The sequence below is a fragment of the Trichogramma pretiosum genome, unplaced genomic scaffold, assembly GCF_000599845.2.
Source record: "Trichogramma pretiosum strain Unisexual culture from Peru unplaced genomic scaffold, Tpre_2.0 scaffold106, whole genome shotgun sequence".
Taxonomy (NCBI): Eukaryota; Metazoa; Arthropoda; class Insecta; order Hymenoptera; family Trichogrammatidae; genus Trichogramma; species Trichogramma pretiosum.
Window position 1 is genome coordinate 277,337 of NW_019641619.1, and position 26,276 is coordinate 303,612.

Below are 26,276 nucleotides of genomic sequence, written 5' to 3' on the forward strand. Positions count from 1 at the left end.
TAAGTACGTCGATCTCACTGGAGATTTTTTTTTTGAAAATTTGAATAAAGTCGTCCAAAAGTACATGAAATTCCACCTGGCTCGTGACTAGCGTGACATGGTGCTCTGAACAGGTAAAACGCGGTCGACTTCCCCGAGGAAGTCGTCCAAAATTACAATATTTCCACCTGGTTCGTGACTAGCGTGACATGGTGTTCTGAACAGGTAAAACGCGGTCGACTTCCACGAGGAAGTCGTCCAAAATTACAATATTTCCACATGGTTCGTGACTAGCGCGACGTGGTGCTCTGACCAGGTTAAACTCGACTGACTTCCTTAAGAAAATCGTCAAAAAGTACAAGATCCCCACCTGGTACCCGTCTAGCGTGACGTGGTGCTCTGAACGGGTAAAACGCGGTCGACTTCCCCGAGGAAGTCGTGCAAAAATACATGATTTCCACCTGGTAAACGTCTAACGTGATGTGGTGCTCTGAACGAGTAAAACTCGGTCGACTTCCTCGAGGAAGTCGTCCAAAAGTACAAGATTTCTACCTGGTACCCGTCTAACGTGATGTGGTGCTCTGAACGGGTAAAACCCGGTCGACTTCCTCGAGGAAATCGTCCTCTAGGGCAATATTTCCACCTGGTACATGTCTAGCGTGAAGTGAGGCTCTGACCGGGTAACACCCTATCGACTTCCTCGAGAAAATCGTCCAAAAGTACAAGATTTCTACCTGGTACCCGTCTAACGTGATGTGGTGCTCTGAACGGGTAAAACCCGGTCGACTTTCTCGAGAAAATCGTCCAAAAGTACAATATTTCCACCTAGTACCCGTCTAGCGCGACGTGGTGCTCTGAACGGGTAAAACGCGGTAGACTTCCTCGAGGAAGTCGTCTAAAAGTACAAGATTTCCACCTGGTTCGTGACTAGGGTGACGTGGTGCTGTGAAAGGGTAAAACCCGGTCGACTTCCTCGAGAAAATCGTCCAAAAGTACAATATTTCCACCTGGTACCCGTCTAGCGCGACGTGGTGCTCTGAACGAGTAAAACCCCGTCGACTTCCTCGAGAAAGTCGTCCTGTAGGGCAATATTACGTCCTGGCTCTCGACTACCATGGCGCGGTGCACCAATCGAGCATGAACGAGTCGACATCCTCGAAGTAATCGTAGAATTTTACGATTATCAATGCGAGAAAAAAGTGTAGCAAAAGTGTATCTCCGAATCTATTCCTACACTTTTCCTACACTTTTTTTTCCTACACTTTTCCTTCATTTTTTTTTCTACGCGGGGTGTGTCGTGTGCGAGTGTGTACCCGCGCGAAATACATCGACGTCAATTAGAAAACCTCTCGCTGTACTAGACGAGGCGAAGGAAAGAAACGAAACATTTTGTTGGAACAAAAGAAGTCGAACAAAAAAAAGAGACCGTCAGGTGGGAGGGTTAAGTACGAGAGTGAGAGAGAGAGAGCATCCGAAAACAATCGCTCGAGAGAGGAAGGAAGCTACTTCCGCGTCTCACACACATACACACCCAATTACACACTGTGCCATAACTGCAGGGCGCCCCCGCGTTAAAATACACGTAACAATACTCTATAGGCGAGCTGCAGCACTCACTGAAGCGCAACTCTGACATCGGTTGACGCGACGATAATTTTTCGGGCTCCAAATTGCGTTGCCGTTGTTGCTGCTGTGCGCGTGGAAACTCAACCGATTGGAAATCTAGATTTATCTTATATACGTATAATACGCGAGCTTTCTCGGGCGGGAGACCAATTTTTTTTCATTGTTTGGGATTTAATAAGCAAGAGAAAAAAAGAAGAAGTGTTTTTATTACTTTCGCTGTCGTTGTTGATTGAGACAGACAATTCAAATCTCATAAATTATCTTATCCCTCGAATAACGACTAGCAAGACACTAAACTTATGGATTTGATAGATCAATCGTAATTGATCTTTTTACCGCTCTACGCCAATGTCGAGATCGTCAAAAAATTGCCGTTCACTAACTATATTTCTATTATTTATTTTTCTTCCTCTTAGTCCCATCCATCATCCGATCAAGCCTCTCTCGCAAGGGGTGAACATATCCCTTCACCGGATCGCTACACTTGTATCCTGTCTCGCTCTCTCAAACACGCATGCATAGCATATACATATAGTAGATAGCGTTCGTCTCGTGCTTCAGCAAGTCTCGACAACGCACAAAGTATTATTTCCCCGTCTCCGTAGCTCGCGTATACATATGCGTGTGCGTATATATAGATAATGCGACGTATACGCGTACCTCAGGACGGCGGCAGCAGAGCAAAGTATGCACACTACCGAAGATATAACTCCTGCGTCGGTCTACGTATGCGTACGTATCCTATGCATGCGCTGTTCTTCTTCTTCTTCTTCTTCCTTGGGAAAATACTCACGACGTCCGTACAGTAGTAGTAGTACTGTGTGTACACGAAACGTCGGTGGCGCGTGAGAATGACGAGCGCGAGCATACACGTACACGTATGCAACTGCCGCTTCACAATATGCCGCGATCGCGGGCCGCGCCTCTATATACTTGCTGCTATATATATTATCGATAAATCAGATAAAAGCTCGTCGTTGTGCGTATGCGGGAATAATGCACGCGAGCGTGTCGCGCCTCGACGTTGCGTCGCGATGTATGTACGACAAGGCGAAAATTTGTCGATCGCAAGATTCGTTGACGATTTTTGTTTCATTTGGTGAGGAGGGCTCGAAACGTTATAGTTTAATTCTTACTCGTGAAAAATAATTATATATATCGAGTGTGAAAAGTTTACAGCATGTGTAATATGGACATTGTAAATTTATTTATAAATTAACAATCAATAATTTTAGGGTTTCTAATTATTTTTAAAGTTTAAAGAAGTACTTTGGTAAGTTATCATTTTTTTTTTTACAATCTCGAACTTACCTCCGACTTTCAACTTACCGTTTTGCCGCTAGGTGGCCAAGGAGCTCTTAAGCCCGTTCCCTCAAGTGAATGGATCCTGTCTAAATTAAAGAAAATTGCAATCAAGTCATTGAAGTTGTGTTACAGTTTTTTTTTATGATGGAAATCCGAACATAATTTCAAAAGATAGAACTCACCGATGATTCATTGGACGATGATTCTTCGGAGTTTTGGTGTTGACCGAGACCCCCAGATCGATATAGTCTCGTTGGCTACTACATCCTCCCAATTGTCACGAGCCTCCTCTTTAACACTAAAGAAACCATCTATCTTTGGCGTGCATAAAAAGTTGTATACCTCACTGAATCCTTTCTGCTTTCCATCGCTTCGTTACAATAAGTTAGCGTGAAATTATTCAAATTTGGATGCCTTAAGTAGCCAACACTGTACCTTATTTTCTCCTATAAACGTTTGAGGATATTATTCGTAAACACTTGCTTATGGCAGCAAATCGTCGATAGCGACTGTGGTAGTTCCTTAACGATACTTGAAAGGGAACATTTTCGCTTCTATCGTCGACTGAACATGGGCAGTTTCGTGCTGCGATGTATCCATGTATTCGTGCTTTATTAAAGCCACAAAAAATTGCAATGAACACTTCATTCATTTGATTTTTCCTTTCAAATTTTTTTGACGATTGTCTTAAATTCTACAGTTGAAAGTCCATATTTTTACACAAAAATCGTTTGTTCGAAGCAGAGCATCCCATAAAAAAAGTTCTGAAAAACTTTTTCTGAAAAATTACACATTTTTTAAGTGTTTTATTACAATTTTAAAACTCGTTTGTTCCAAGCATTTTTTGGCTTAAGTCATTCGTTTTTAAGTCAAAAGATGGCTATGATTAAAAACTTATTGGAAGAGACTCTTTGTCAATGTATTAGTAGCAGCGGTTTTCGTTCTTCATTCGGTCTTAATAAATACTTCGTCAAAATTTTATCGAATCAAAGATTATCGAATCATTATAAAATCGTGTCTACCTATCGGGTCGGCGTTTTTTTTTCAATCGGTAGCTCGTGCGAATACAACGACGTATCAATCAGTTTTCCTCGTCCTCGTTCGTGCCATCACGTATAAGTATATCGGCGCTTTAGTACTCGCGAACGCATCCACGATGCGCCACACGTATATCGGACGCTAAGAATGCAATTCGACGGTCGGTAGCGCATATCCAACGCATGGCTAATTTTCCCTCGCAAAGAGAAAGAGGAAGGAAATAAAGAGGCCGAAAATATGTAATTTTGCTACTTAAAATACATAAACGCTATAAGGTCGTAGAGAGATCCGCGATGACGACGATTTTTCAACGCAGCAGCGGCACACGACCGACAACTGGTTTTTCCTCGGCCGTACACTCGCTTTTTCCTTTTCTCTCTCTCTCTCTCTCTCTCTCTCTCTCTCTCACTCTATAGAGCTCGTGCGGTCGAAAGGTAATTCAGATCGTTTTCTCTGTTTTTCATTCTTAACCTGTATAGTATACAGCAGCATGCAGGACACTCCGCACTCGTTTGCGCGGCGCATACTTTCTATATACATACAGTCGCAGCCGAGGATCTCGCAAAACGCAGCGGAAAAGTTCGCGTCTTTTAAAGAGAACCGATCTATCTCGAGAGAGACGGAAAAATGGACGACGGATTATTATTACTGCTCGCCTATGGCTAATAATGCAGAAATGACACTTCATAAAGGACGATAAATAATAGGATATTGTGCTATAGTTAGTTACAAACTGCGCCGCGCGCCGATTTTTTCGCGCTCACCTACTGACCCGCGCGTTCGCGCCAGACAGAGAAATAGAGACAATAAGAGCTGCGAGGCTGCGATTAATTACATATGCACAAGTATGCGCGAGCGTCATTAACTCTCGCTTATGCCAATATATTTCAGAAAAGAGTTTCTCCGGGTTTAACAAATGCTCGGCAATTTTTTTTTCACTGCGAGTGCTTGATGAGCCAGCCATAAGTATGTGTGCTTATGGCATAAACGAGCGACGAGTCACAGTTTTGTCTTTTTATTTATTTATTTTTTTCTACGTCGAGACCATACGCACGATATGAATTGTGTTCCGGTTGTGTGTCTGTGTGTTGCGTCGCTGCTGCTGCTGTCCAACTGCGAGGAAACGACATACTTTGGAAGGTGGCCTGTGTTGCTGCTTGCCGATCCATCATCGTTATTATAACGAGTAAAGGATGCATACAGAAAGGAGATTAGGCCGAAATCGCCATTTGTCGACGACGTTGAGTCCGCGAATGAGGTTCGTGAACAACGAGCGACTCGAATAATTTATTCGAGCTCGAATCGAGCAAAACTTGAAAAATCGGTTACCAGCGCAACACGTAAATTACGTCAAGTGCAGGTGTGCCATCGAATCGTATTTGAAAAATCTCGAGTTTTAAATTTTATAAATTATAAATTATAAATATTGCGATGTGAACATAGTTTAAAAGTATCAAGTATTTTGTCAAACATGATTGACAAAGAAAAATATTTTTACACTTCTCGGGGTTAAATTGTGTTTCAATTATATTTTTTACGATTCGCAAAATATTACTTAATACGTTTAGACATGGTCTATTTACGAGCAGCTTCAAAAAAATTTAATAAATGGAAGTTTTTTCCTCGGTCAAACATTGACATCACAAATTTAATTTATGCATCGCAAAAATAATAGTATATATACTTCAATGTATTCATGATAGTACTCATATATTTCTTTGAATTATTATTTTACTACCGTATACAGTTTCAAAGACCAATTGAATTTTATTTTTGATGTAACGCGTGTGATCCTGCTGTATCGGTTTGTAAGCAGAATTTGCTTAGTTTTAACGATATAGGACATATCTCAGTAGATAACTGCGTAGGGCTGATCGACGGTAGAGGGAGCGCCAATTAACTTATTACAATCGCGGGAGCAACGAATCAATGACTCGCTTATGGTCGATTCCTCAGTTAAAGTGTTTACAAATAGTATCCGTGAAAGTACATTTTTCTATACCAAAAATCGAGAGCAACAGTATTGGCTACTCGTAGCGCTTTAACCTCGAATATTTTTTCGGTGTATTTCATGAAAATTCCCACAGTGAATATCAATAATTGAGCGAGCGATGGAAAGCAAAAAGGACACAGCTAGGTATAACATTTTTTTTAGCGTTCGTGATCTTTTTTTAAACTTGATCGTTACTTACAGGGTGAAGGTAGAGCCATCCGATACTCGACCGGTTGCAGATGACTATGATAATTTCGTTTCGTTGAACTCCAGCGACATCAAAAACTTTGAAACATTCGCGTTTTATGAAGAATCAGTGAGTTCAATGATTTTGAAATATTTTCTAACTTTCCTCGAACAAAAACTATTACCCGGATTTGATTCTAGGCAAAAAACGTGAACGAGGTTATGGCATTACAGCAAAAGATCAATGAAAATGTATCCATTGAATTTGAGTGCATAGATGTTAAACTTGAACTGCCACATCCGTCGACAAGCATCTGCAAATCCGAGAATCAAAATCTTCGAGCTATCGTAAAAATGGAAAACGAATATGAGACCAATGACATCGATGAAAATATATTCATAGATATCGAGTTCAAATATGCCAAAGCTGAACTGACGCCTCTGTCGACCACCATGTGCAAAACTGAGAATCAAAGTTGTCCATTGATTGCGAAAGTAGAGAGTCAAGTTCAGTCCGATCACTTAAACGATAAAGATGAAATAATTACGATTGGAAAACAATTAGATCCTGATAATGAAAATCACCTTCTAGTTAATAACCGATTGAAATATGCCGAATCCGAGGAGGTGCGAGCATTAGAAAAAAAACCACAAAGCAACTTATTTCCCGAGCGTAATGAATGTCAAGAAACCAGTAGAGGAGAAGAAAGATCAACGCCAATAAACAATAAACCACATAAATGTGACGTTTTCCACGAAATATTTGAATGCTGGAATAAACTTGAAGATCATATGGATGTAGCACATGGTCTAAAAAACCCCTATAAATGTGAAATCTGTCAAAAATCATTTAAACAAAAATCTGCTCGCGAAACTCACAAGAAAAAACTTCATAATAGTAACCATTCCTTTGAATGCGATATCTGTCACAAATCATTTGGATTCAAGGCTCACCTCAATAAACACACACAATCAGTTCACGAGTATAGGAAACTTATCGAATGTAACATTTGTAGCAAGTCATTTGGAAAAAAAAGTCATCTTAATGCTCACATAAGTACAGTTCATGCTCGTGTCAAACCCTTCGAATGTGAGATTTGTTATAAATCATTTGGATACAAGAGTAATCTAAATAACCACTTGAATATAGTACATGATCGTATCAAACCCTTTGAATGTGAGATTTGCCACAAATCATTTGGACTAAAACATCACCGGAATTCTCACATAAATTTAGTACATAATCGTGTCAAACCCTTCGAATGTGATATTTGTCATAAGTCATTTGGCCGCAAGGATTGCCTTAAATCTCACTTAAATGCAGTACATGATCGCAGAAAGCCTTTCGAATGCGAGATTTGCCACAAATCATTTGGACTAAAAAGTAACCTTAAAAAACATATAAGTGCAGTACATAATCGGAGCAAACCCTTTGAATGTGAGATTTGCCACAAATCATTTGGACAAAAACAACACCTCAAAACTCATATAACTGCAGTACATATTCGTAGCAAACCCTTCTAGTGTGATATTTGTCACAAATCATTTGGATACAAAAGTTACCTTAAAACCCACATAAGTTCAGTACATCAACGTAGCAAACCCTTTGAATGTAAAATTTGTGATAAATCATTTGGATACCAACATCGCTTAAATTATCACATTGATGCAGCACATAATCGTAGCAAACCTTTTGAATGTGAGATTCGCCTAAAATCATTTGGATACAAATGTACTCTAAAATCTCATATGAATACAGTACGTGATCGGAGTAGACCCTTTGAATGTGATATTTGTCTTAAATCATTTGGATACAAGCATGCACTCAAAAACCATTTTTTGAAAGTACATAATCAAAGCAAACCAATTTGAATGTGACATTTGTCGCAGACCATTTCAAAGTAAGAATTACCTTCATAATCACATAAATGCAGTACATAATCTTAGCAAACCTTTCTAATTTAAAATTCGTCACAAATCATTTTCAGATAAGAGTTTTATTAATGAGCAAAGAAAAACAATACATAATTGAATTTAATGCTAGAAGTTTAAGATTTTTCACAAATTATTCGGTTAGAAACAAATCGTAAAAAATCACGCGACTCCAACCACTTTGTATATCCTACGACTGTAAAATTTGTCGCGAATCATTCAAAAACCAAAGTACGATTGAAACTAAAATAAATGCGACACATATCTATATCATACGAATATGAGATTTGTTTCGAATGGGTGTGGATGCAATAAAGACTTCCACATTCACACCGGTATGTATACGCACTGCATAATTTTATAAAATGTATCATATAAATATCTCAATTTTTCTAAGAAGAATAAAGTATTTCAATTAACTAGTATCTATTTTTTTTTCATGACTAGAAAAAAACCCTTTTATCAAAATTCTATAAGTAAACTTAAATAATGACAAGATTTCGTTTTCATCCGAATTTTTTCCGACTCGAGCTCGTCGAGACGGGTAAAACTCAATAAATTGGTTACTCGCCCAGTTCCCAATCCCCGAAGAATACCCTCCGCAAGAACATGACTAATTAATGGTGCCACCGATCGATTCTCTCGATTTCAAACGAACGCATATGTACCCTAGCTCGCAGAGATTTCATTGGAAATTAGCCTGTGCCTGTAGATACATCTCCGTCTCGCGTATCTAACGGCACTCGTGTAATTTCAGATTTTTAAAAACACGATTTCAAGTATCTGAAAATACCTTCGCCTTGAAAAAAAGCGACCTTGTAAAAGCAAAAAAGAAAAACAGTAGTGGCGCGCGCGTAGACGCAATCGATCGATCGATCCGCATTGTTGTAAACGACTTTGCCGATGCTACTTTCCTTCGAATTTTCGTCCCATCGCCGTGGTTAAAGATAATGTATCGTGTACGTACATCCACGCGCGCGCGAAAGAGATTATCATCTCGTGTAACGGCTTAATAGCATCACGAATCGGGGGCCTAAATATATATGCGCCGGCAATTCACGTCCTGCAAACACACACACATATACTGTAATGCTTTCGTACGAAGCCTGGAAAACTCATTAAGCTCGCCGATCTTCATCGGCGTATATATATTTCTACGTAAAGAAAAAAGTCTGCCGATTCATTAAGTCTCTCTTATATACTTAGGCGGGGTCGTGGGTTCACCGAAAGTCTTACATATAATATATTCTCCAGGCGACGACGAGCGAGAGCTGCTCCTGCTGGTGTATATATAGTAAAAGGAAAGTTTTCCCGCGCGTGCGTGAGAAAAGCGATGCCCGGTCGCCGATAGCGTGACCGGTATATATATAATACGGACACTGTACACGGCTTAACTTTACCGATCTCTAAGTTTGATTCGGACGAGAAAAAATGGCATAAATGTGTGTCGAGAAACGAAATTCTAATTTTAATCTCTTTTTCTATTCTCGTTGCAGACTGCACGGCTCGTACGAGGCGCTCAAGTACGGCACTCTGCTCGACGGCCTGTCCGACCTCACGGGCGGCATCACCGAGGTGATCGCCATCCGCCAGGATCCCACGGGCTGCGGTCGCGCGCTCGCCAAGCTCCTCGACATGACCTCCCTCGTCACCTGCACCGTCAACAACAACGTCACCCAGCTGCTCAGGCCCACGGAGAAGCTGGCCAACGGCATCCAGATGGGCATCAATTATCGCCTGTACGCGATCGAGCGCGTCGAGACGTTCCAGGGCGAGCCCGTGCAGCTGGTGAAATTGCGCGATCCGCTGGGCACGGCGGGCGGCGAGTACGTCGGCGCCTGGGCCAGGGGCTCGCTCGAGTGGGACGAGGTGCCCGTCGCCGAGTGCGATCGACTCGGCGTCCGGGCCATGTGCGACGGCGAATTCTGGATCTCGTACTCGGACTTCGTCAAGACGTTCACGCATCTGGAGGTGGTGCATCTGGACGCGGAGACGGCCCGCGACGAGCCTTCGCTCCACGGCAAGCGCACCTGGCAGATGAAGCTGTTCCACGGCAGTTGGCGCAGAGGAGTCACGGCGGGCGGCTGTCGCAACAATCAGGAGACGTTCCACATCAATCCGCAGCTGCATCTGGCCCTGGCCGATCTCTGCGAGGAGATCGTCGTCTCCCTCCACCAGCACTCGATCCTCGAGCCCAAGGTCATCGGGTTCACGGCCTACTCGATGCCGAAGAACAGCAGCGAGTCGATCGAGGGCGCCTTCTTCAAGCAGAACAAGTCCCTCATCAATTCGCAGTACACCAACAGTCGCCAGGTGAGTCACAGGTGTCAGCTGCAGCAGGGCGGCTATCTCATCGTGCCCACGACCTTCGAGCCGGCCCAAGAGACCAACTTCACCCTGAGGGTGTACAGCAGCAAACCGCTGAAGCTCAAACTGCTGGACACGCCGCCGGTGCTGCTGAAGTCGGCCATAGTCAAGGCGCCGCCGCTCGAGGGCAAGGGTTTCTCCCAGTACGAGGCGGTGTTTCTGCAGCTCGCGGACGAGCACAGGACCGTCAACGCGTTCGAGCTGCAGGAGCTCTTGGAGGCTTGTCTGCCCAATGGTGAGTGTGCATATATAGGTGCAATAAATTGCGCTTTTTTTAATTAACGTGACGATTTCAATTTTCATCTTTCTTCAGATTACATCAAGAGCTGCGCCTGTATGGACGTGTGCAGGCAGGTCGTGCTCACGATGGACGTAAGTATATGCTTGCCATTTTTTTTTTATTCTATTTTCACAATTATTAACGTTGGCTTTCTTTATTCGCAGAGCACCGGAAACGGTAGGCTGAAGTTCAGCGACTTCAAGGATCTCATGTGCAGCCTGAGGTATTGGCAGGGGGCCTTCAAGAATCACACGAAAGAAAAGACCGGCATACTGAAGGCCGAAAGATTGCGCGACGCCCTCCACGAAGTCGGTAAGTATCTGCTCTTTACTCTTGATTTTCTCCGAGGTACGAATATGAATCTGATATCTCAATTTTCTCATATTTTTATCAAGGTTTCCAATTGAGCACCGACGTACTCTCCATTGTGATTCTCCGATATATGAGGAAGGACGGCACGCTGAGATTCGGCGACTTCGTCGCTGCGATTCTACATCTCAACGATGCCTTCGGTTTGTATAAGTCATCAATTTTTCAAAAATTTCCACTCAATTCATTTGAATGGTTGTGCTTGAGCATTTTTTTCATTGCCTTTTTCAGCGATATTCGAAAGTAAAGATCCTCTACTGAACGGAACCATAAAATTGAGCCTGACCGAGGTAAATTCAATTATACACCGTTAACTTTATTTACTCATATGGAAAAATTCGTCTGATTCAATGTTTCTCTTCTTTGCAGTGGCTACGAGCATCGATGATGTGTTAATTTGTTATTTAATTATAAAAAAAACTGTTGTAATTTTTATTTTATAGACAAAAAAGAAAAGAATAATCGCCTTGTAAATAAAAGTAGCGTAAATTACACTAAATCTTCTTAAAGTATAAATAACACGATATAACATTTTATAGAAAAAAAAAGAAAAAATCAGCTGAGAAAACGTTAGCCATACTAATTGCTTATTTAGTTTTACCCATTTTTGTAATATATAATCGTCTCAGCGTCAATTTTACTATACGATGTACGTCCTTCCCGCCTTGCTCTCTTTATAATTAACAAAAATTATTATCTTTATTTAAACGTTAATGTTGCGTAATTTTTATGTATAAAATCTCGAGTATTGTATCGCGTACAATTATATGATATTATAAATATTAATATAGATAATAAAATAAGTACGTTTTTATTAAAAATCATCTTCAATTCATTATTTTATAAAACTCAGAGGAAACGTTTCTATACGAGAGCCCACTAAATCCCAAATTGTATCCAAAATAAAAGGAAAAGCATTTTTAATTAGATAAACAATTTTTTTAGAAATTCAACACGTTTATTCACACATAATTCACGTGAAATGAAAAGTTTAATAATTAAGAAATTATCAATTTGTCAATTTGATAATATTAAGGCAACACAAGTAATAATGTTTTACATTCATACAATGCATTCTACATCAAACATAAGTTCATTATATGTAAATATAAAAAAAGAGTCATCACATTTAAATGCTTAATCACTACTGATAAAGTAATAACTTATATACTATCTGTCATGAGAAATAAATAAACATAGAGCCCGTTATAATGTATATACATAATGGCTTCAAGTTTTAAATCTCTTCGAATTTTTGGGAGTATTGGGTTATTCTCTAAACAAGAGGATAACTGGCAGAAGAAGCGATACCGCAGTGATTATCCTTGTTACGTGCCATCTTGATGTAACCTTTGTCTCCCCAAGTAGTGCCCCAACTGTTCTTGACCAGCCAGTAGTCGGTACCATTGTGATCAGTACCATAACCAACAACAAGTACACCATGATCTAGTTCAGTCGATGAACACTCTGGCTCGTAGTATACACCTAAAAGTGTTTGTAATTTTTGTTATAAGAATAGTTTTTCAAATTTGAGTAATTTATCTGTTCTGAATATTTAATGAAAAAACAAACCTTCAGAGTACAGTTGGAATGTTTCATGCGAAGCATCAATGGCAACAGAGACAGGTCCAATAGTGGCAAGAGCAGCCATCAGTTTATGCTCATCTCCCTCAGGAATGTCAACAAAGCCAACATCCTCAGCACCAGAGTTGCGAGGAGAGTAGCGGCACTCATCATCCATGGCTTCGTACTGATAACTTTGTTCAGTATCAATACCTTTGTTGTCTCTGATGTATTTGAAGGCATTGTCCATAAGACCACCGTTGCAACCATTGTTTCCGTATTTGCCAGAACAATCAATCAAATTTTGTTCACTAAGTGAAACAAGTTTACCAGTTTGTCTGTAATGTTGAGCTTCAAGAGCGCCAGTCTGTAAATAATTAAATACACTTTCAATGACAACAATTTTCAAAATGAATTAAACTATAGCATAAAAATAAATGTACAAACCGCTGAGAAAGACCAGCAAGAACCACAGTGTCCTTGATCTTTAACTTCAGTAACTGCTCCTTCTTTTCTCCAGTCAACATGCTTGGGCAGCTCAACGTGAGCAGGAGTGACAAACTTAGCTCCAACTGGCTTTTGATAGCTTCGGAGCATTCCCGGCTTGGTCTTGTTGAAGCCATTCAAAGTGTTAACAAACTCATGATGAAGCATATCAGAGTATTTGTTAAGTTTCAGTTTGTAGGAAACTAAGCCTTGCTCATATTTGGCATTATGTTTGGCAATTTTATGTTTGTTCTCCATGAATATTTTCATTCTGAATTTTTCTTCAATATCTGAACCGTAGCCCTTTCTATGCTCGGCCTGTAACAATAAAGGCATATTAGTATGTTTATACTCCTTGTTATGTTCAGCCTGAAAAAATAATGACAAATTAGTAAGATGAATATGGCTCATACTTAAAAAAATGTAAGCATACAATAGTGGTCAACAAATACCAAGTGAATGTTATACAAGCTATGCATATCTGCATGCAAAACAGTTTTTCTTACCTTGAAAACTCTCCATTCCTCTTGGACAAGATCTACAAATGAGACGGCTTGTGCAACAGCAGCAAGCGCTACCAAAAGCAGCACGAATATTGACTTCATTTTCTACTGGTTATCTGCAAAAGAAAATCAAATTTGAATTAAAAAAATTGAAATCATCTCCTAACAATAATTGTCTCATAAAATGATTCATTTCAACGTTTCGACTCAGCTATGATCAGCAAAATAAAGTATATAGATTCGCGTACATAATCGTCTGAATGAAATTTCAAACGACGCAGTTACCAAAGATTTTGCAATTCACGCCCATACAGATAGAGACATGCATAGAAAACAAACATCGCAGCAAAAAAAAAATCTATAGATCAAGTGCTGCACGTGCATATTATTACTGCGCGAGATAACATTGAAAAATCGCTTGCTCCACATTATATCTCTATCTCGCGAGCTCATGATAATTACGCACTCTTGTGTGTACATAGATGAGGCGATGGGGGAAATACAAGTATAAGGAGAGCACAAAGAAACTGTACATTATAAGCCACGGCGCGATGATCCAACTCTCCTGCTGAGCTGTGTAAAAAGGAAGTGTACACGTCTCTGTCTCTCATCGTGATAATCGCGTTTTTCTTTGTCTTATATTCTCTGCGGTTACTAGTGTCCAAGGCAATACGATATAACAGTAAAAAAAAGTCGGAATAGTCCAACGACAAAAACGTAAACAAATCTTCGACGCGTGAGTTATTACAAATGATAATCTCCGTTAGGATTGCATCAGAATTTTGCGATGAATTCTCGACGAGCTTTAGAACGGCGATGACAGTTGTCAAGGACGATAATCGATAAGCCCGAGATTATAATGCAGAGGCTTCCATCGCGCGACACGACGCACGACTTTTATAAAATCGCTTTTCAACGCTACGACGACGACGACGGCGCAATTACCATTACGTTGCATCTACGAAAAATTTTCACGCGCACTTGCTCGCGAATGGTTTATACATTTTTTTAGACAAAATAGCCAACAATCACTTACCTCGATGAACAAAATGTAGAGAAGAAAAAATTGAACGGCTACGCCAACAAAGTTTTGGGTTTTGTAAACAGTGAAATGGAATCCTGCTGCAGGTCGAGCTCGTGCGTAACGGACTTAACCCGACGACTCGACACACGCGACTGGCAAAACAACGACTGGCGAGGCTGCCTTTATGTGTTTACGTTCTCCCTCCAGCAGTATAGCCAGTGCCTGTGTGCGACTGTGTACTCCCGCAGCTGCGCAGCCTATATACACGATATAGGTATATCTATATTTCATGCAGGCAACACGCATATGACGATGGAATGGAAACGGACTACTGTGGTGCAGTGTTGCCAATTCCCGTAAACACACACACACACGAGCACATACAATAGAGACGATTGAACTGAAGAATAAAGAGCGATATACACGATGTTTTGGTCTGTTTTGGAAAGAATCCTGACGAGATGGGAAAGTCCCAGATATTATTACTTTTTTTTTATTATGGTCTCGAGTAGCAGCGCCAACTGACAGATGTTGTTTTCAAATGTGTATGTATATAAGAGGCCTTTTAATGGTCACGAGGGCTCGATTAATTGGGATTTCTTTGTCTCTTCCTCGAGAGTTTATTTTATCGCGGGTTCGGGTAACTTTTTTAATTGACCATCTGCTTCTGCCTCTGTTTACAAATTATTAAATCGTTCGTATTTATACCGAGAAATAGGGTGGTTTGATACAAGAAAATTTTGCAGAGCGATCGAAACGCTGTCGTTTGATACAATAGACAAGAATCGTCTCGCTGCGATCAAATCCAATTATTGTTAATGAGAATTAACTCTTTTGTATCGATATTACAGGCAGAACGTCAGTATGTCAAATTTTCGCACAGCAAACACCTACTCATCCACAGACACTCATCGCGCTCGAGTTCAGCATAAATATTCTGACTAATTCTTTCACGCGGCATTACAAATAATAATGATGCGATAATAGTTTAATGTTCGGCGATAAAATAATTCGTCATTCGTTAAAAATCTTTTTTGCAAATTTTCACACACGTGCACAATTCGACTGAAGCTTGGAATCACCGCACACACGAATTATTCGATATTTCGTGCGCCGATACTCATCGTTTTGTACTTTATCAAAATGCACATGCAAGCAACAATGAAAATCTTTTGGACGGACAATGGAAACTCGATGATGCTCTCGCATAAAAAAAAAACGTATAATCTCGACTCTATATACTCGTGTTTTTATTTTTATTGCATCATCCCGCCGATGTGTACGCTTCTCTCTCCTGTGTTTGTGTACGAAATTTCGCGCGTCCCAATCTTACGCAACGTCTGCTTTGATTTTTTTTTCTTTCAAATTTCCATAATACAACTTTCGTTTACCGCAATTCTCGAACACGGAGCTCTGACAAAGCTAAAGACTCCGGACTTACCGTTGATTTTTTTCCAAATTCTCTATTACAGAGAAAAATAGTCACAAAATTGGTCATTCGCTGGGTCATGGGTTAATACAGTCCGTTTGTAATGGTCCATTTAAATCGAAGCCAATTTCGAGATGTGTCACGTGCAGTGCGTTGACACGAATACATGTCACGAGTGCACGTAGACTTGGACTTAACGGCGCAGAAAGCTAACGATCGGCGATAGTCTCGCGCGTGGCGTATTCATAATTTTTCTTACGAATTGCATCAACGCGCACAAGCCGATAAACAGGCCATAGTCCGATCGGAGACACTTCCCGCAACAAATATCGTAATCTTCGCCGCCGAGCTTATTAATACGAAGACGCGCATACATCATCGTGGAAGAAAAAAATTAATAATAGCAATAAGCTTCGTCTTGACGAAGCGCACAATCACGTGCCTCGAAAGATCGCGGCGGTCCACACACGCACGCTGAGCAAAAAAAATTCACCGCAACTATATGATATACTCTTCTCTGGTCGTATGACTCGGCGCGGAGATCGTTGTGTTATTTTTTACGCATGGCCTCGTATCATCTCCCGCTTCGTGTGTCAGCCGCGACTCGTTGGAGGAAAAACGATATCCCTCTATATGCTACGGCAGTCTCGGTCGTACGGAGCTTTTAATAAACTTTGATATACACAACGTCGAGCAATAAATGGCCCGCATTGTATATGTATAGGCACATAGATATGGGAGGTGTGGATTCTCGTTGTTATGTCTCGGATATACAATTCTCGTTTTTTATTTGGCTTCCAACGGTTCATCACGTTGATCAATATTCATATACTAAACATAATATTTACATATAGAGCATCCAAAAATAAATAAACAGTTAATGAAATATCAAAAATATCAAAAATGATATATGGCAATGTACGATCGCGGGGTTCAACCGACCAGCGGATAAGTGGCCTCGGTCGCTATGCCGCAGTGGTTCTTGTCGTCGCGCTTGATCCTGAAGTAGCCCGACTCGCCCCAGGCGGTGCCCCAGCTGTTCTTCACGAGCCAGTAGTCGCCGTGTCTGGGATCGCTGCCGTAGCCGACGATCAGCACGGCGTGATCGAGGGCTTCGGTGCACTCCGACTCGAAGAATACTCCTGCGATAGTGAAGGAAAAAAATGATAAGAGGAAACCGCGAGAGAGAAAAATTGTACTGAATTTTCAGAAAATACACGGAAATAAGTGCCTAATGACCAAAACATGATCATTGAAACATTTTGGAAATGCATTATCATTCATTTTTTGCTTTTGGCGATTTTTCTGTTAAAATTATGATATAAATATTAGGGCGGAACGAAAAAACACTTTTGACGCCGATCGCTTTGTAATAGTATTTTATCGAAAGTTTAAGATAAAAAAAGAGAAAAGCCGCGAGCTGGGCGCGAACAAATGATGTCTTCAGGTGGCGCATGAAGCCTGAAGTTTGAAATTCGTAAAAACAATATCTTTATGCTTCAGTATGAAATCGTTACCAAATTTTTCTGCACTGGATTGGCCGATTGGGCTGAAAGTTTCAGGGCTTGTTTTACATGTTGAAAGGAGTTTCTCTGTAAAATTTTAGCCCTCTAGGTGCCTTAGAAGCAAAGATATAGTCATAGGAAGGTTGAAAAATTACGTTACATTAATTTTTTTTTGTTCTTTTTCCATCTTCACACAGCTGTACGTTGCGTAATTTTGCTGCTATTAAAACGAACGAGTAACCAATTTCTTCGTCTTTTAAAGGCCTTTTCAACCATATAAATTTGTATAGTGTTTTTTAAATTTTTACTGAAGTTACAGTATAAAACGTCCAACATTTTGTGTCGCGCTCGAAACTACAATTGTTATTTTTTTTTCTGTTTCTTAAAAGTTACACATTCTAGACAAACTTGAACCCCAATGATAGTTATATGGCCTTAAAGAGCATAAAATTTCCTTTAATTTGGTGTATTTAAAAACTCTCTAGGTCCTCTAGAACCAAAGATACAGCTGTTTGAAGTTTTACTGAAAATGTAAGATTCGATTGTGTGATGATCATACCATATCTGGCCTATGATAGATTCACAGATTCAGTACTTTCATTTTTGGTAAAACTTCAAACAGCTGTATCTTTGGTTCTAGAGGACCTAGAGAGTTTTTAAATACACCAAATTAAAGGAAATTTTATGCTCTTTAAGGCCATATAACTATCATTGGGGTTCAAGTTTGTCTAGAATGTGTAACTTTTAAGAAACAGAAAAAAAAATAACAATTGTAGTTTCGAGCGCGACACAAAATGTTGGACGTTTTATACTGTAACTTCAGTAAAAATTTAAAAAACACTATACAAATTTATATGGTTGAAAAGGCCTTTAAAAGACGAAGAAATTGGTTACTCGTTCGTTTTAATAGCAGCAAAATTACGCAACGTACAGCTGTGTGAAGATGGAAAAAGAACAAAAAAAAATTAATGTAACGTAATTTTTCAACCTTCCTATGACTATATCTTTGCTTCTAAGGCACCTAGAGGGCTAAAATTTTACAGAGAAACTCCTTTCAACATGTAAAACAAGCCCTGAAACTTTCAGCCCAATCGGCCAATCCAGTGCAGAAAAATTTGGTAACGATTTCATACTGAAGCATAAAGATATTGTTTTTACGAATTTCAAACTTCAGGCTTCATGCGCCACCTGAAGACATCATTTGTTCGCGCCCAGCTCGCGGCTTTTCTCTTTTTTTATCTTAAACTTTCGATAAAATACTATTACAAAGCGATCGGCGTCAAAAGTGTTTTTTCGTTCCGCCCTATTAAATATTAAGCGCATTTTAAGTGAACTGAAGAAAATTGCAGTTTCAAATCATTTGAAAAATATGCAAAAAACTATTAAGAAAAGAAAAAAAAATTAGACCAGTTTTGAAACACTTTCAACACGGGTAATATCACTTTAATTCTCCAACAATAGATGGCGAGTATACCCCATGTGTAAATCTGCAAGTGGCAAAGTAAATATAATTGTATAACTCGAACACTTTTCAAACAATTGATCATGTGAAACGAAAAATCGTGCCTCATCTCCGAGTGCTCGTATCGATAGTACAAGTTAGATTTGAAAGAGACTCCCCGGATTATTTCAGAATTTGACAACAGATATGCACGTTTATTTCAAACGGTCAGTTCGAGACAGTACACGAATGTAATTCGAGATACGTCGCCGGTTTTAATGAAAATGTGCACGAAGATCTGAAATAAACCGAATTAAATGAATAATTATCAATCGATTTTATTGTTATTTTTTGAAACAGCTTTCAATGTATTGACAAAAAGCTTTCGCTTAAAATGACTCAGAGTAGCAAATTTTCATTGTTTCTATTTCAAAAAAAGATGAATAAAAGGTTTTTCACAATTACGACAAAATCAATAAAAGTTTGATATATTTTATTGTTCTTTAAGAAATCAGAAGATTCTTTAAAATATTGCAGCGTAATCTAAATAAATCTCACATTCGAAAAGTTTGCTTTCTATATGTACTGCATTAATGTGCCTTTTCAGTACACTCTTGTGTCCAAATGACTTGTGAAAGGTAACGCATTCGAAGGATTCGCTCCCATTATGTACTGCATTTAATTGTACATTAAGATGGCCTTTGTGTGCAAATGATTTGTGACAAATTCTATAAATAATCTTATTTAGCGATGCTGTCAAATTTTTGCATCACCTGTTTCAATTTCAAAAATAGCCTAGCCAGGGCACCTAGCAATCCTGCAATGAATAGGAAAATTCATGTTTTTAGTTTAACTAAAACTAAAGGATTCTGCCAGTGCTACCAGTATTAAAAATTTTTTTTCAAACTGAACTAGTCTACTGTACATATAAATATCGATTCCAATGCATTATTGATGAGTTGATAGCCAAATAGAATCGCCGATGAGAAGAGAATTATGATCTTGTGATTGTCAATAGAAAAATTAAACCTCATTTTTTATATGTATATTTATTTACTTGATAAAGCAACATCGTACATAGAAAAAATGATGGCAAGCATGATTATTGTCGCGAGCTTCGACCCGCAGCCGCCAGACAAATGTTAAACAAATCCTTGTTCCTCAGAGTACGGATGATCCTTTCAGAGCACTCGGTAGGCAGTCGGTAATGTATCAATTGCATAAAAGGATCCAGGGCCCAGTCGCAGAAAAATTTCGCCAATACTTTTTCGCACAGGCGCGAATAACAAGCCTCCATAGACTTGCGGGGGATCTTACGCAATTTGTACGAGCTTGCGGACTTGTAGTCGTCCATATACGTAGGATTTTTCGCCATCTCTTCGAATAATGCATGGACCAAATCATCGACATCCTTAGTGGTAGAAAAATCCGTACTTTCGTACAATCCGTACTTGTCGAAAAATCCCATGAGCTTCAGGGCGTCGTCTCGGCCCATTTCGTAGCCTCGCGTCTCGAGCAGCTCGACGGTGGCCAGCAGGCCAGTTGCAGCAGTCAGTTTAAATACAGAACAATCTCTGCCAAGATTATTGTTACCCTGACGATTCTTGCCCCAGTACCTATCAGAGTGACTCGGGGTCGGAAAAACGAAGCCGGACAGGTCGGCGCCACGATCCAGAAGACTCTTGACGGCCATCGGCAAACAACTCGCCGCGGCCCATTCCAGCGCTGTTCGGCCCGAATCGTCCCGGGCGTCGATCTCCACCATCCGCTGCCCTTCTCTGTGCGTACTTAAAAACATCCTAATCATGTCGCCGTTGACGTCTCTCGTGGCAATGAGATGCAGAGGTGGCAGTCCTTCCGCATTGGCCAAACAGGGATCGGCGCCTCGTCTCAGCAGCGACTCGACCATCGTCGCATCTCCGCACGAAATAGCTAAGTGCAACGGTGTGTTGCCCTCGTTGTCCTGGGCATCGATCTGCACCGTCTTCTCGAACTCGTCGATGAACTCGAAGAATTGCCGTAACAAGTAAATTTTCCAGTCGCTCTGGCAAATGACGTGCAGAGGAGTCTGTCCTTTCGCATTGGCCAAATTTGGACTCGCACCTCGTCTCAGCAGCTCTTGGACAGTCTGTTCATTATTGCCGTTCTTCAGAGCCAAATGCAACGGTGTGTCACCCCATTTATCTTGGGCGTCGATCAGCACCGTCTGCTGGACTTGGTCGACGCTCTCGAGTAGCATCGAGATCATGGAGTGAGTAGTATTCCTGCGATTTTGACAAATAACGTGTAAAGGAGTCCGTCCGTCCTTGTTGGTCTGATTCGGATCGGCGCCATATTTCAGCAGCAATTGCATAATCGGTTCTCTAGGATACCCGCAGTTTGTAGCTGCAACAAAGTACAGCATCGAATCACCTGTTTCTGGTACGAGGCAATTGGGATCCTGCCCGAGCTCGAGAAATTTCTTCGCCACGTCGTCCAGGCCATACTTGCAGGCTATGTAGAAATGTGTGTAGCCTGACTCGTCGGTATAATTTGCGTGGAATTTGTCGTAAATTGCGAATAATTTTATCAACACTACGCTTTTCCTCGAGTTGCATTCGTCTATCTGGTGTACTGCTGTGGTACGACGGAACAGTGGCTTACCGTCTTCGTCCAAGTCGGGTTCGTCTTTGTAGCCGCTACGAATAACGAACTCAAACATTTCTTGATGCAGATCAAAACTTTTGATGCACTCCATGATAATCCAATCCATCTCTTGCTCTGTAAAAATAACGCGAAGATTTGGAAGTTGTTCCTTCCAATCTTTTATTAAGAGTCGAAATTCATGGACAAGTAAGTTTCGATGGTTTTCAAACATCCAAAAGAAAGCTTCAGGTAACCTCTTCAATTTTTCTAATTTTGGATGCTCTACGTGTTTGTCGACTGCGTCAACTCCACCTTGGCACCTTTCGCCGAATATGTTATTCGACGAAGACATTATATAATTCGAACACTAATACACGACGCACAAACACTGATTATTTCTTTTAAAAATCACTCGCTAAAGTATATGAGACTTTGCTGCTCACACTGCGACGTTGCAATTTGTACCGACTTTAGACATGCACTATGATCTATAACCTACAATTTATAATCTATAAAGAGAGTAAAAAACACATGGTCGAAGCTACTATGAGAGCTATGGGCAGAGGCGACTTGAAACTCGCTGGACTTTCACTTGTACGGCGTACGCGCTTGCGCAGAGCAAGAGAGACAGAGCTTCATGACAATGCAGATAGGTCACTGTGGACTGATGCATTTCAAATTCCTTTGCAGAGAAGAGGGCTTTCGTTCTGCTTTGAGGATAGAACTGTCATACGGAGAACTTGAGAAAATAATTACAAATAGATAAGCTGCATGCTTTTTAAAATGGATTATGCCTATACCTCACTTAATGTACGTAACAATTTTATTTGACATCGTGTCTATATTGCTTGCTTGATGATTCTCATGGACCTATTCCCTTTAAATATTACAAGGGACTCTATGGAGCTAACAACGGTTGCAAAAAAATTTTCACAAAAATCTGAAATTGAGCTTCAACTTATATTATTATTTTGAATTAGCCACTTGCAGATTTACAGTTTAAAGGTAGTCGCCATCTAGTGTCGGAAGCTCAAAGTGGTGTCGCTTTATAAGCGGTATAGTCAACTGATCTACATTTTTTGAAACCATTAAATTGTTATTTTATAGCCGTTTAATATTCATAATATAACTGTATCTTCAAAAAAATTTCAAATGGTCATTTTTCGTTTCATCGGGCCATCATTGACGTAACGAGCACGTCTCTGAGGGCAGAGTTACATTTATTTATATTAATTTAATCGTACCTTCGGAATAGAACCTGAAGCTGTTGTGCAGCGCGTCGATGGCCGAGGCGATGGGGCCCGCGGTCGCCACCGCGTGTCTCAAATACACCTCCGGCACGAGGACGTAGCTCGGTTGGGTGTCCGCGACCGTTTCCTCTTTGGTCGTCGTTGTCATCGTCGTGGTCGCGTTGGTGGTGAAATTGACCCTGGCCTCGGGCGGACAGTCCTCCGAGTGGCCCAAGTACGGCCGAGCCTCGGCCGTCTCGAGGCCCTCCGCGCGACGATCCAGCACGACGTACTGATAGGACAGGGTGGCGCTGCCGCCGCGACAGCCCGAGTTGCCGTAGACCGTGGTGCAGTCGAGGAGCGTCTGGGCGCTCAGCTGCGTCAGTTCGCCGGTCTGCACGTAGTACTGGCCCTCCAAAGCTCCAGCCTATACATTACACGACGATCTTTATAATTTTTTTTTTTTTTTTTGTTTTCTATGATAGCAATGTGCTTAATTCGTTCCAACTCACGGCCGCGAAAGCCCAACAGGAGCCGCAGTCGAGGCCTTGATTCTGCACCGGCGTCACGGCGAAGGGCCGCCAATCGACGCTGTTGCCGACGGCCGACTCCCAGTCCGGGCCGAACGACGTCGCGTTGTACTTGAGTCCGACCAATGGTCGCTTGATGTCGGGTTCGACCGTCGTCGCGTTGTCCGAGCGCATGTGCGCCTTGTACTCGGCGAACGTCTAGATGTTACATCAAAAATCGGCATCATTTTCCGGTCCAATACATTCGTAACTCGTTCAACAAAGTCGGTATGATATAATTACCAAATCGCCAAATTGATTGATCTTGAGTCCAAAGCTGAGCTCGCCCTTTCGGTACTTGGCATTGTGCTCGTCGATCTCTCGCTTGTTATCGGCCAGTATCGATCTTCTCGATTTCTCCTCCAGCTCGCTGGAGTACGTTTTGTTGTATCGTTGCTAGAATAATTCACAAACACCCGGAAATAAGTGTACAATACCGATCTGAATTAAAAAAGGTCAACAAAGTCGAGTGCGTCGCGTGAATCATATTTAAACATAGAACACAGCGAAAGATAAATTGTCAAATAAGAGCTCGATGCACTTGTTTTCTTCGTGAAATTACTCACTCCGAGCATTTACGCAGGATTTTCAGCTGATACGTCGCGTTTTTATCATGGAATGAGAAAAAATAAAAAGAAAATAATTGCGGAGTCGGCAGTTTGTTCATAAATGCTTAAAAAAAAAGGAGTTTGATATAGATCGATCGCGGCTTGCGTTTCACATATGAGTGATTCTGACTAACTTTTAAAATAACGCCTAAAAAAATTTTTGATGAAAAATTTAGCGGCACAGTATCCGGAATGAATTTTTCTTGAATATTATCAACAAAGAATCCCAAAAATAACTTTGGGCTTTATTTTCCTCCATAGTCCATTTGGGAAACCCGATTTAAATGTGGGTCAAAATAAAACTTCTTCAAATTTTCGAATGACACCGATCTAGATGCGCTTTTGATATGTTATAGTACATGGTAAAAAAATCCTAAAGCCAAAATTTTACTCCCCATCCCCCCCTCCTACCCCCTCCACCCCTATAAACGTCCATTCTTTATTTATATTCATTCTGAAGCCCTGAAGTAATTAAAAAATCTGAAAAAATTCATAATAGTACATATCAACAAAACTAAGCACCTTGAATTTCTTCAGATTTTTCGAGGGCTTCAGGCCTTCAGATAAAATAATTAAAAATTTGGAAAATTTATATACGGCGATACGAGCCAATATCAAACTCGAAAATTTTTTTCTCTGTTTTATGCATTGAAAAACATGACCTTAAATTTCTTTGGATTTTTTCAAGTTTCCTTATGCACTTTTTGAAGCGAAAAAACCCCTTTTTCTTTCATGTGTTTTCATGTGACATTACTTATATCATCCCGCACATAATTATCTACGTAGGCGAATTGCGTAGTCATTATAAATGAATTAAATGTAAAATTTTTTTTTTACGGCCTTGCCCTTGATGATATAGCAAAATTTTTTAAATAAAAAAAGAAAGTGTGTGAAAAAAAATTATTTGTTGAATAATTTATTTATTCATGATAAGAAAAAAATTTTTCATGAAAAAAAATATATTTATAAAAATTTTTCATGAAAAAAAAAATTTTTTATAAAAATTGTTTATAAATTTCCCATGAAAAAAATTTTTTTTATAAATTAATTAATTTATTCATAGTAGAAAAAAATTTCATGAAAAAAAAATTTTTTTCAAAAATTTTTAAGTGATTAACGCAGGATTATCGAATGTTCAATCCAGCGTACAATTCTTATTAAATAAGGGACAGAGTTCTGGTTGGGCTCATTTTGTTCGTCTTTTCCAGCCCTTTTTAAACATGTATACAGATATAAAAAAAAACAATAGTCCATTGTAAAAAATGAAAATGTATAAAAAAAGCTAAAAGTTCAAATAATCCAGTACGCGCGGAAAACATTCTGGGAAATTTCCAATTTAGGAGGATCAAGTTCAGGTCACAAATTTTTCTAAAGTATGTGAATAAAGGAAGGTAACATGATAATTTCAGATCATTTGGTTAATAGTCCATTTTTTAAGAAGCTATCGAAAATTTATTTTATTCGCAGTACGTTTTTTGACTCAAGAGTAAAATCGATTTTCAAACGTGCGATACAAAAAGGACGGGCCACCAAAACGCTCAAAAATAAAAGTGTAGATCTCTCAAGTCTTCTTAAAGACCCTGATAAAATTTCAGAACTGTGCATGGTAAATTACCTGACTTACACATCAGTACGTGCAATTTTAAAAGTTAGTCAGAAACACTCATATACGATGTGTCACTTTATATCAGCTTCAATTGAGAACTCTATTTATATATATAAAAGCGAGGCATTAGTGCGCAGCTAGGCACTCTTTATTTAGGCTATATGCGGCGCGCGCGCGCGCGATCGGTGCTACCGACCAATTACTCATTGGTGAAAAGCATTAAAATAATCTACAGCGGATAAAATTAAAAATGAACGAGTGTCTGATTGTGCTCTTACTTTGAAATCGTTCCAAACTTCATCGGAAATGACATTTTCGGAAGAAACCGCAGAAATCGTTATCGCAGTAGTCGTTTCCTGAACAGCAGTCGGAGACGCCGAGACTCGTGAAATCATCATCAACGTCGGAACTACGACGACTCCCAGAAAAATAAATCTCCGATACATGACTAAAAAAAAAGTCGACTACACGCGCAAAAAATCGATCGACGATCTTCGGCTACGAAAATCGGCACACTCGACGGGGCACACCGCACGACGCGTACACGAGAGAGACGGATTACATTATAACGATTTTATTAGAAGAGAGAAGACTCGGCACCGTTTATCTCCCC

The 26,276-nt window shown here is 40.2% G+C and overlaps 3 protein-coding genes across 3 annotated transcripts in view; 1 reads left to right on the forward strand and 2 right to left on the reverse strand.

Moving 5' to 3' along the window:
- The window catches only part of LOC106657043 (calpain-C), a 70,051-nt gene extending 58,126 nt beyond the window's left edge, over nt 1-11,925 (forward strand). Inside the window, exons 5-10 of the mRNA XM_014378289.2 lie at nt 9,556-10,661; nt 10,740-10,798; nt 10,871-11,018; nt 11,102-11,218; nt 11,307-11,365; nt 11,445-11,925. Of these exons, the coding sequence (XP_014233775.1) occupies nt 9,556-10,661; nt 10,740-10,798; nt 10,871-11,018; nt 11,102-11,218; nt 11,307-11,365; nt 11,445-11,471 (1,516 nt within the window). The 3' untranslated portion in view covers nt 11,472-11,925. The remainder of the gene's footprint in view (nt 1-9,555; nt 10,662-10,739; nt 10,799-10,870; nt 11,019-11,101; nt 11,219-11,306; nt 11,366-11,444) is intronic.
- Nucleotides 11,926-12,020: 95 nt separating this feature from the next.
- On the reverse strand, nt 12,021-14,888 carry LOC106657045 (cathepsin L-like). Its single transcript, XM_014378292.2, has 5 exons — nt 14,664-14,888; nt 13,631-13,743; nt 13,086-13,442; nt 12,648-13,005; nt 12,021-12,560 (listed from the first exon to the last, which is right to left on the reverse strand). Exons 2-5 carry the CDS (start codon nt 13,727-13,729, stop codon nt 12,352-12,354), a joined length of 1,023 nt encoding a protein of 340 aa, XP_014233778.1. The 5' UTR covers nt 13,730-13,743; nt 14,664-14,888; the 3' UTR covers nt 12,021-12,351.
- Nucleotides 14,889-16,837: 1,949 nt separating this feature from the next.
- LOC106657044 (cathepsin L1-like) lies at nt 16,838-26,223 on the reverse strand. The gene is made up of 5 exons (XM_014378290.2): nt 25,942-26,223; nt 23,693-23,845; nt 23,393-23,608; nt 22,896-23,307; nt 16,838-17,222 (listed from the first exon to the last, which is right to left on the reverse strand). Exons 1-5 carry the CDS (start codon nt 26,107-26,109, stop codon nt 17,014-17,016), a joined length of 1,158 nt encoding a protein of 385 aa, XP_014233776.1. The 5' UTR covers nt 26,110-26,223; the 3' UTR covers nt 16,838-17,013.
- Between the last annotated feature and the right edge of the window lie 53 nt (nt 26,224-26,276).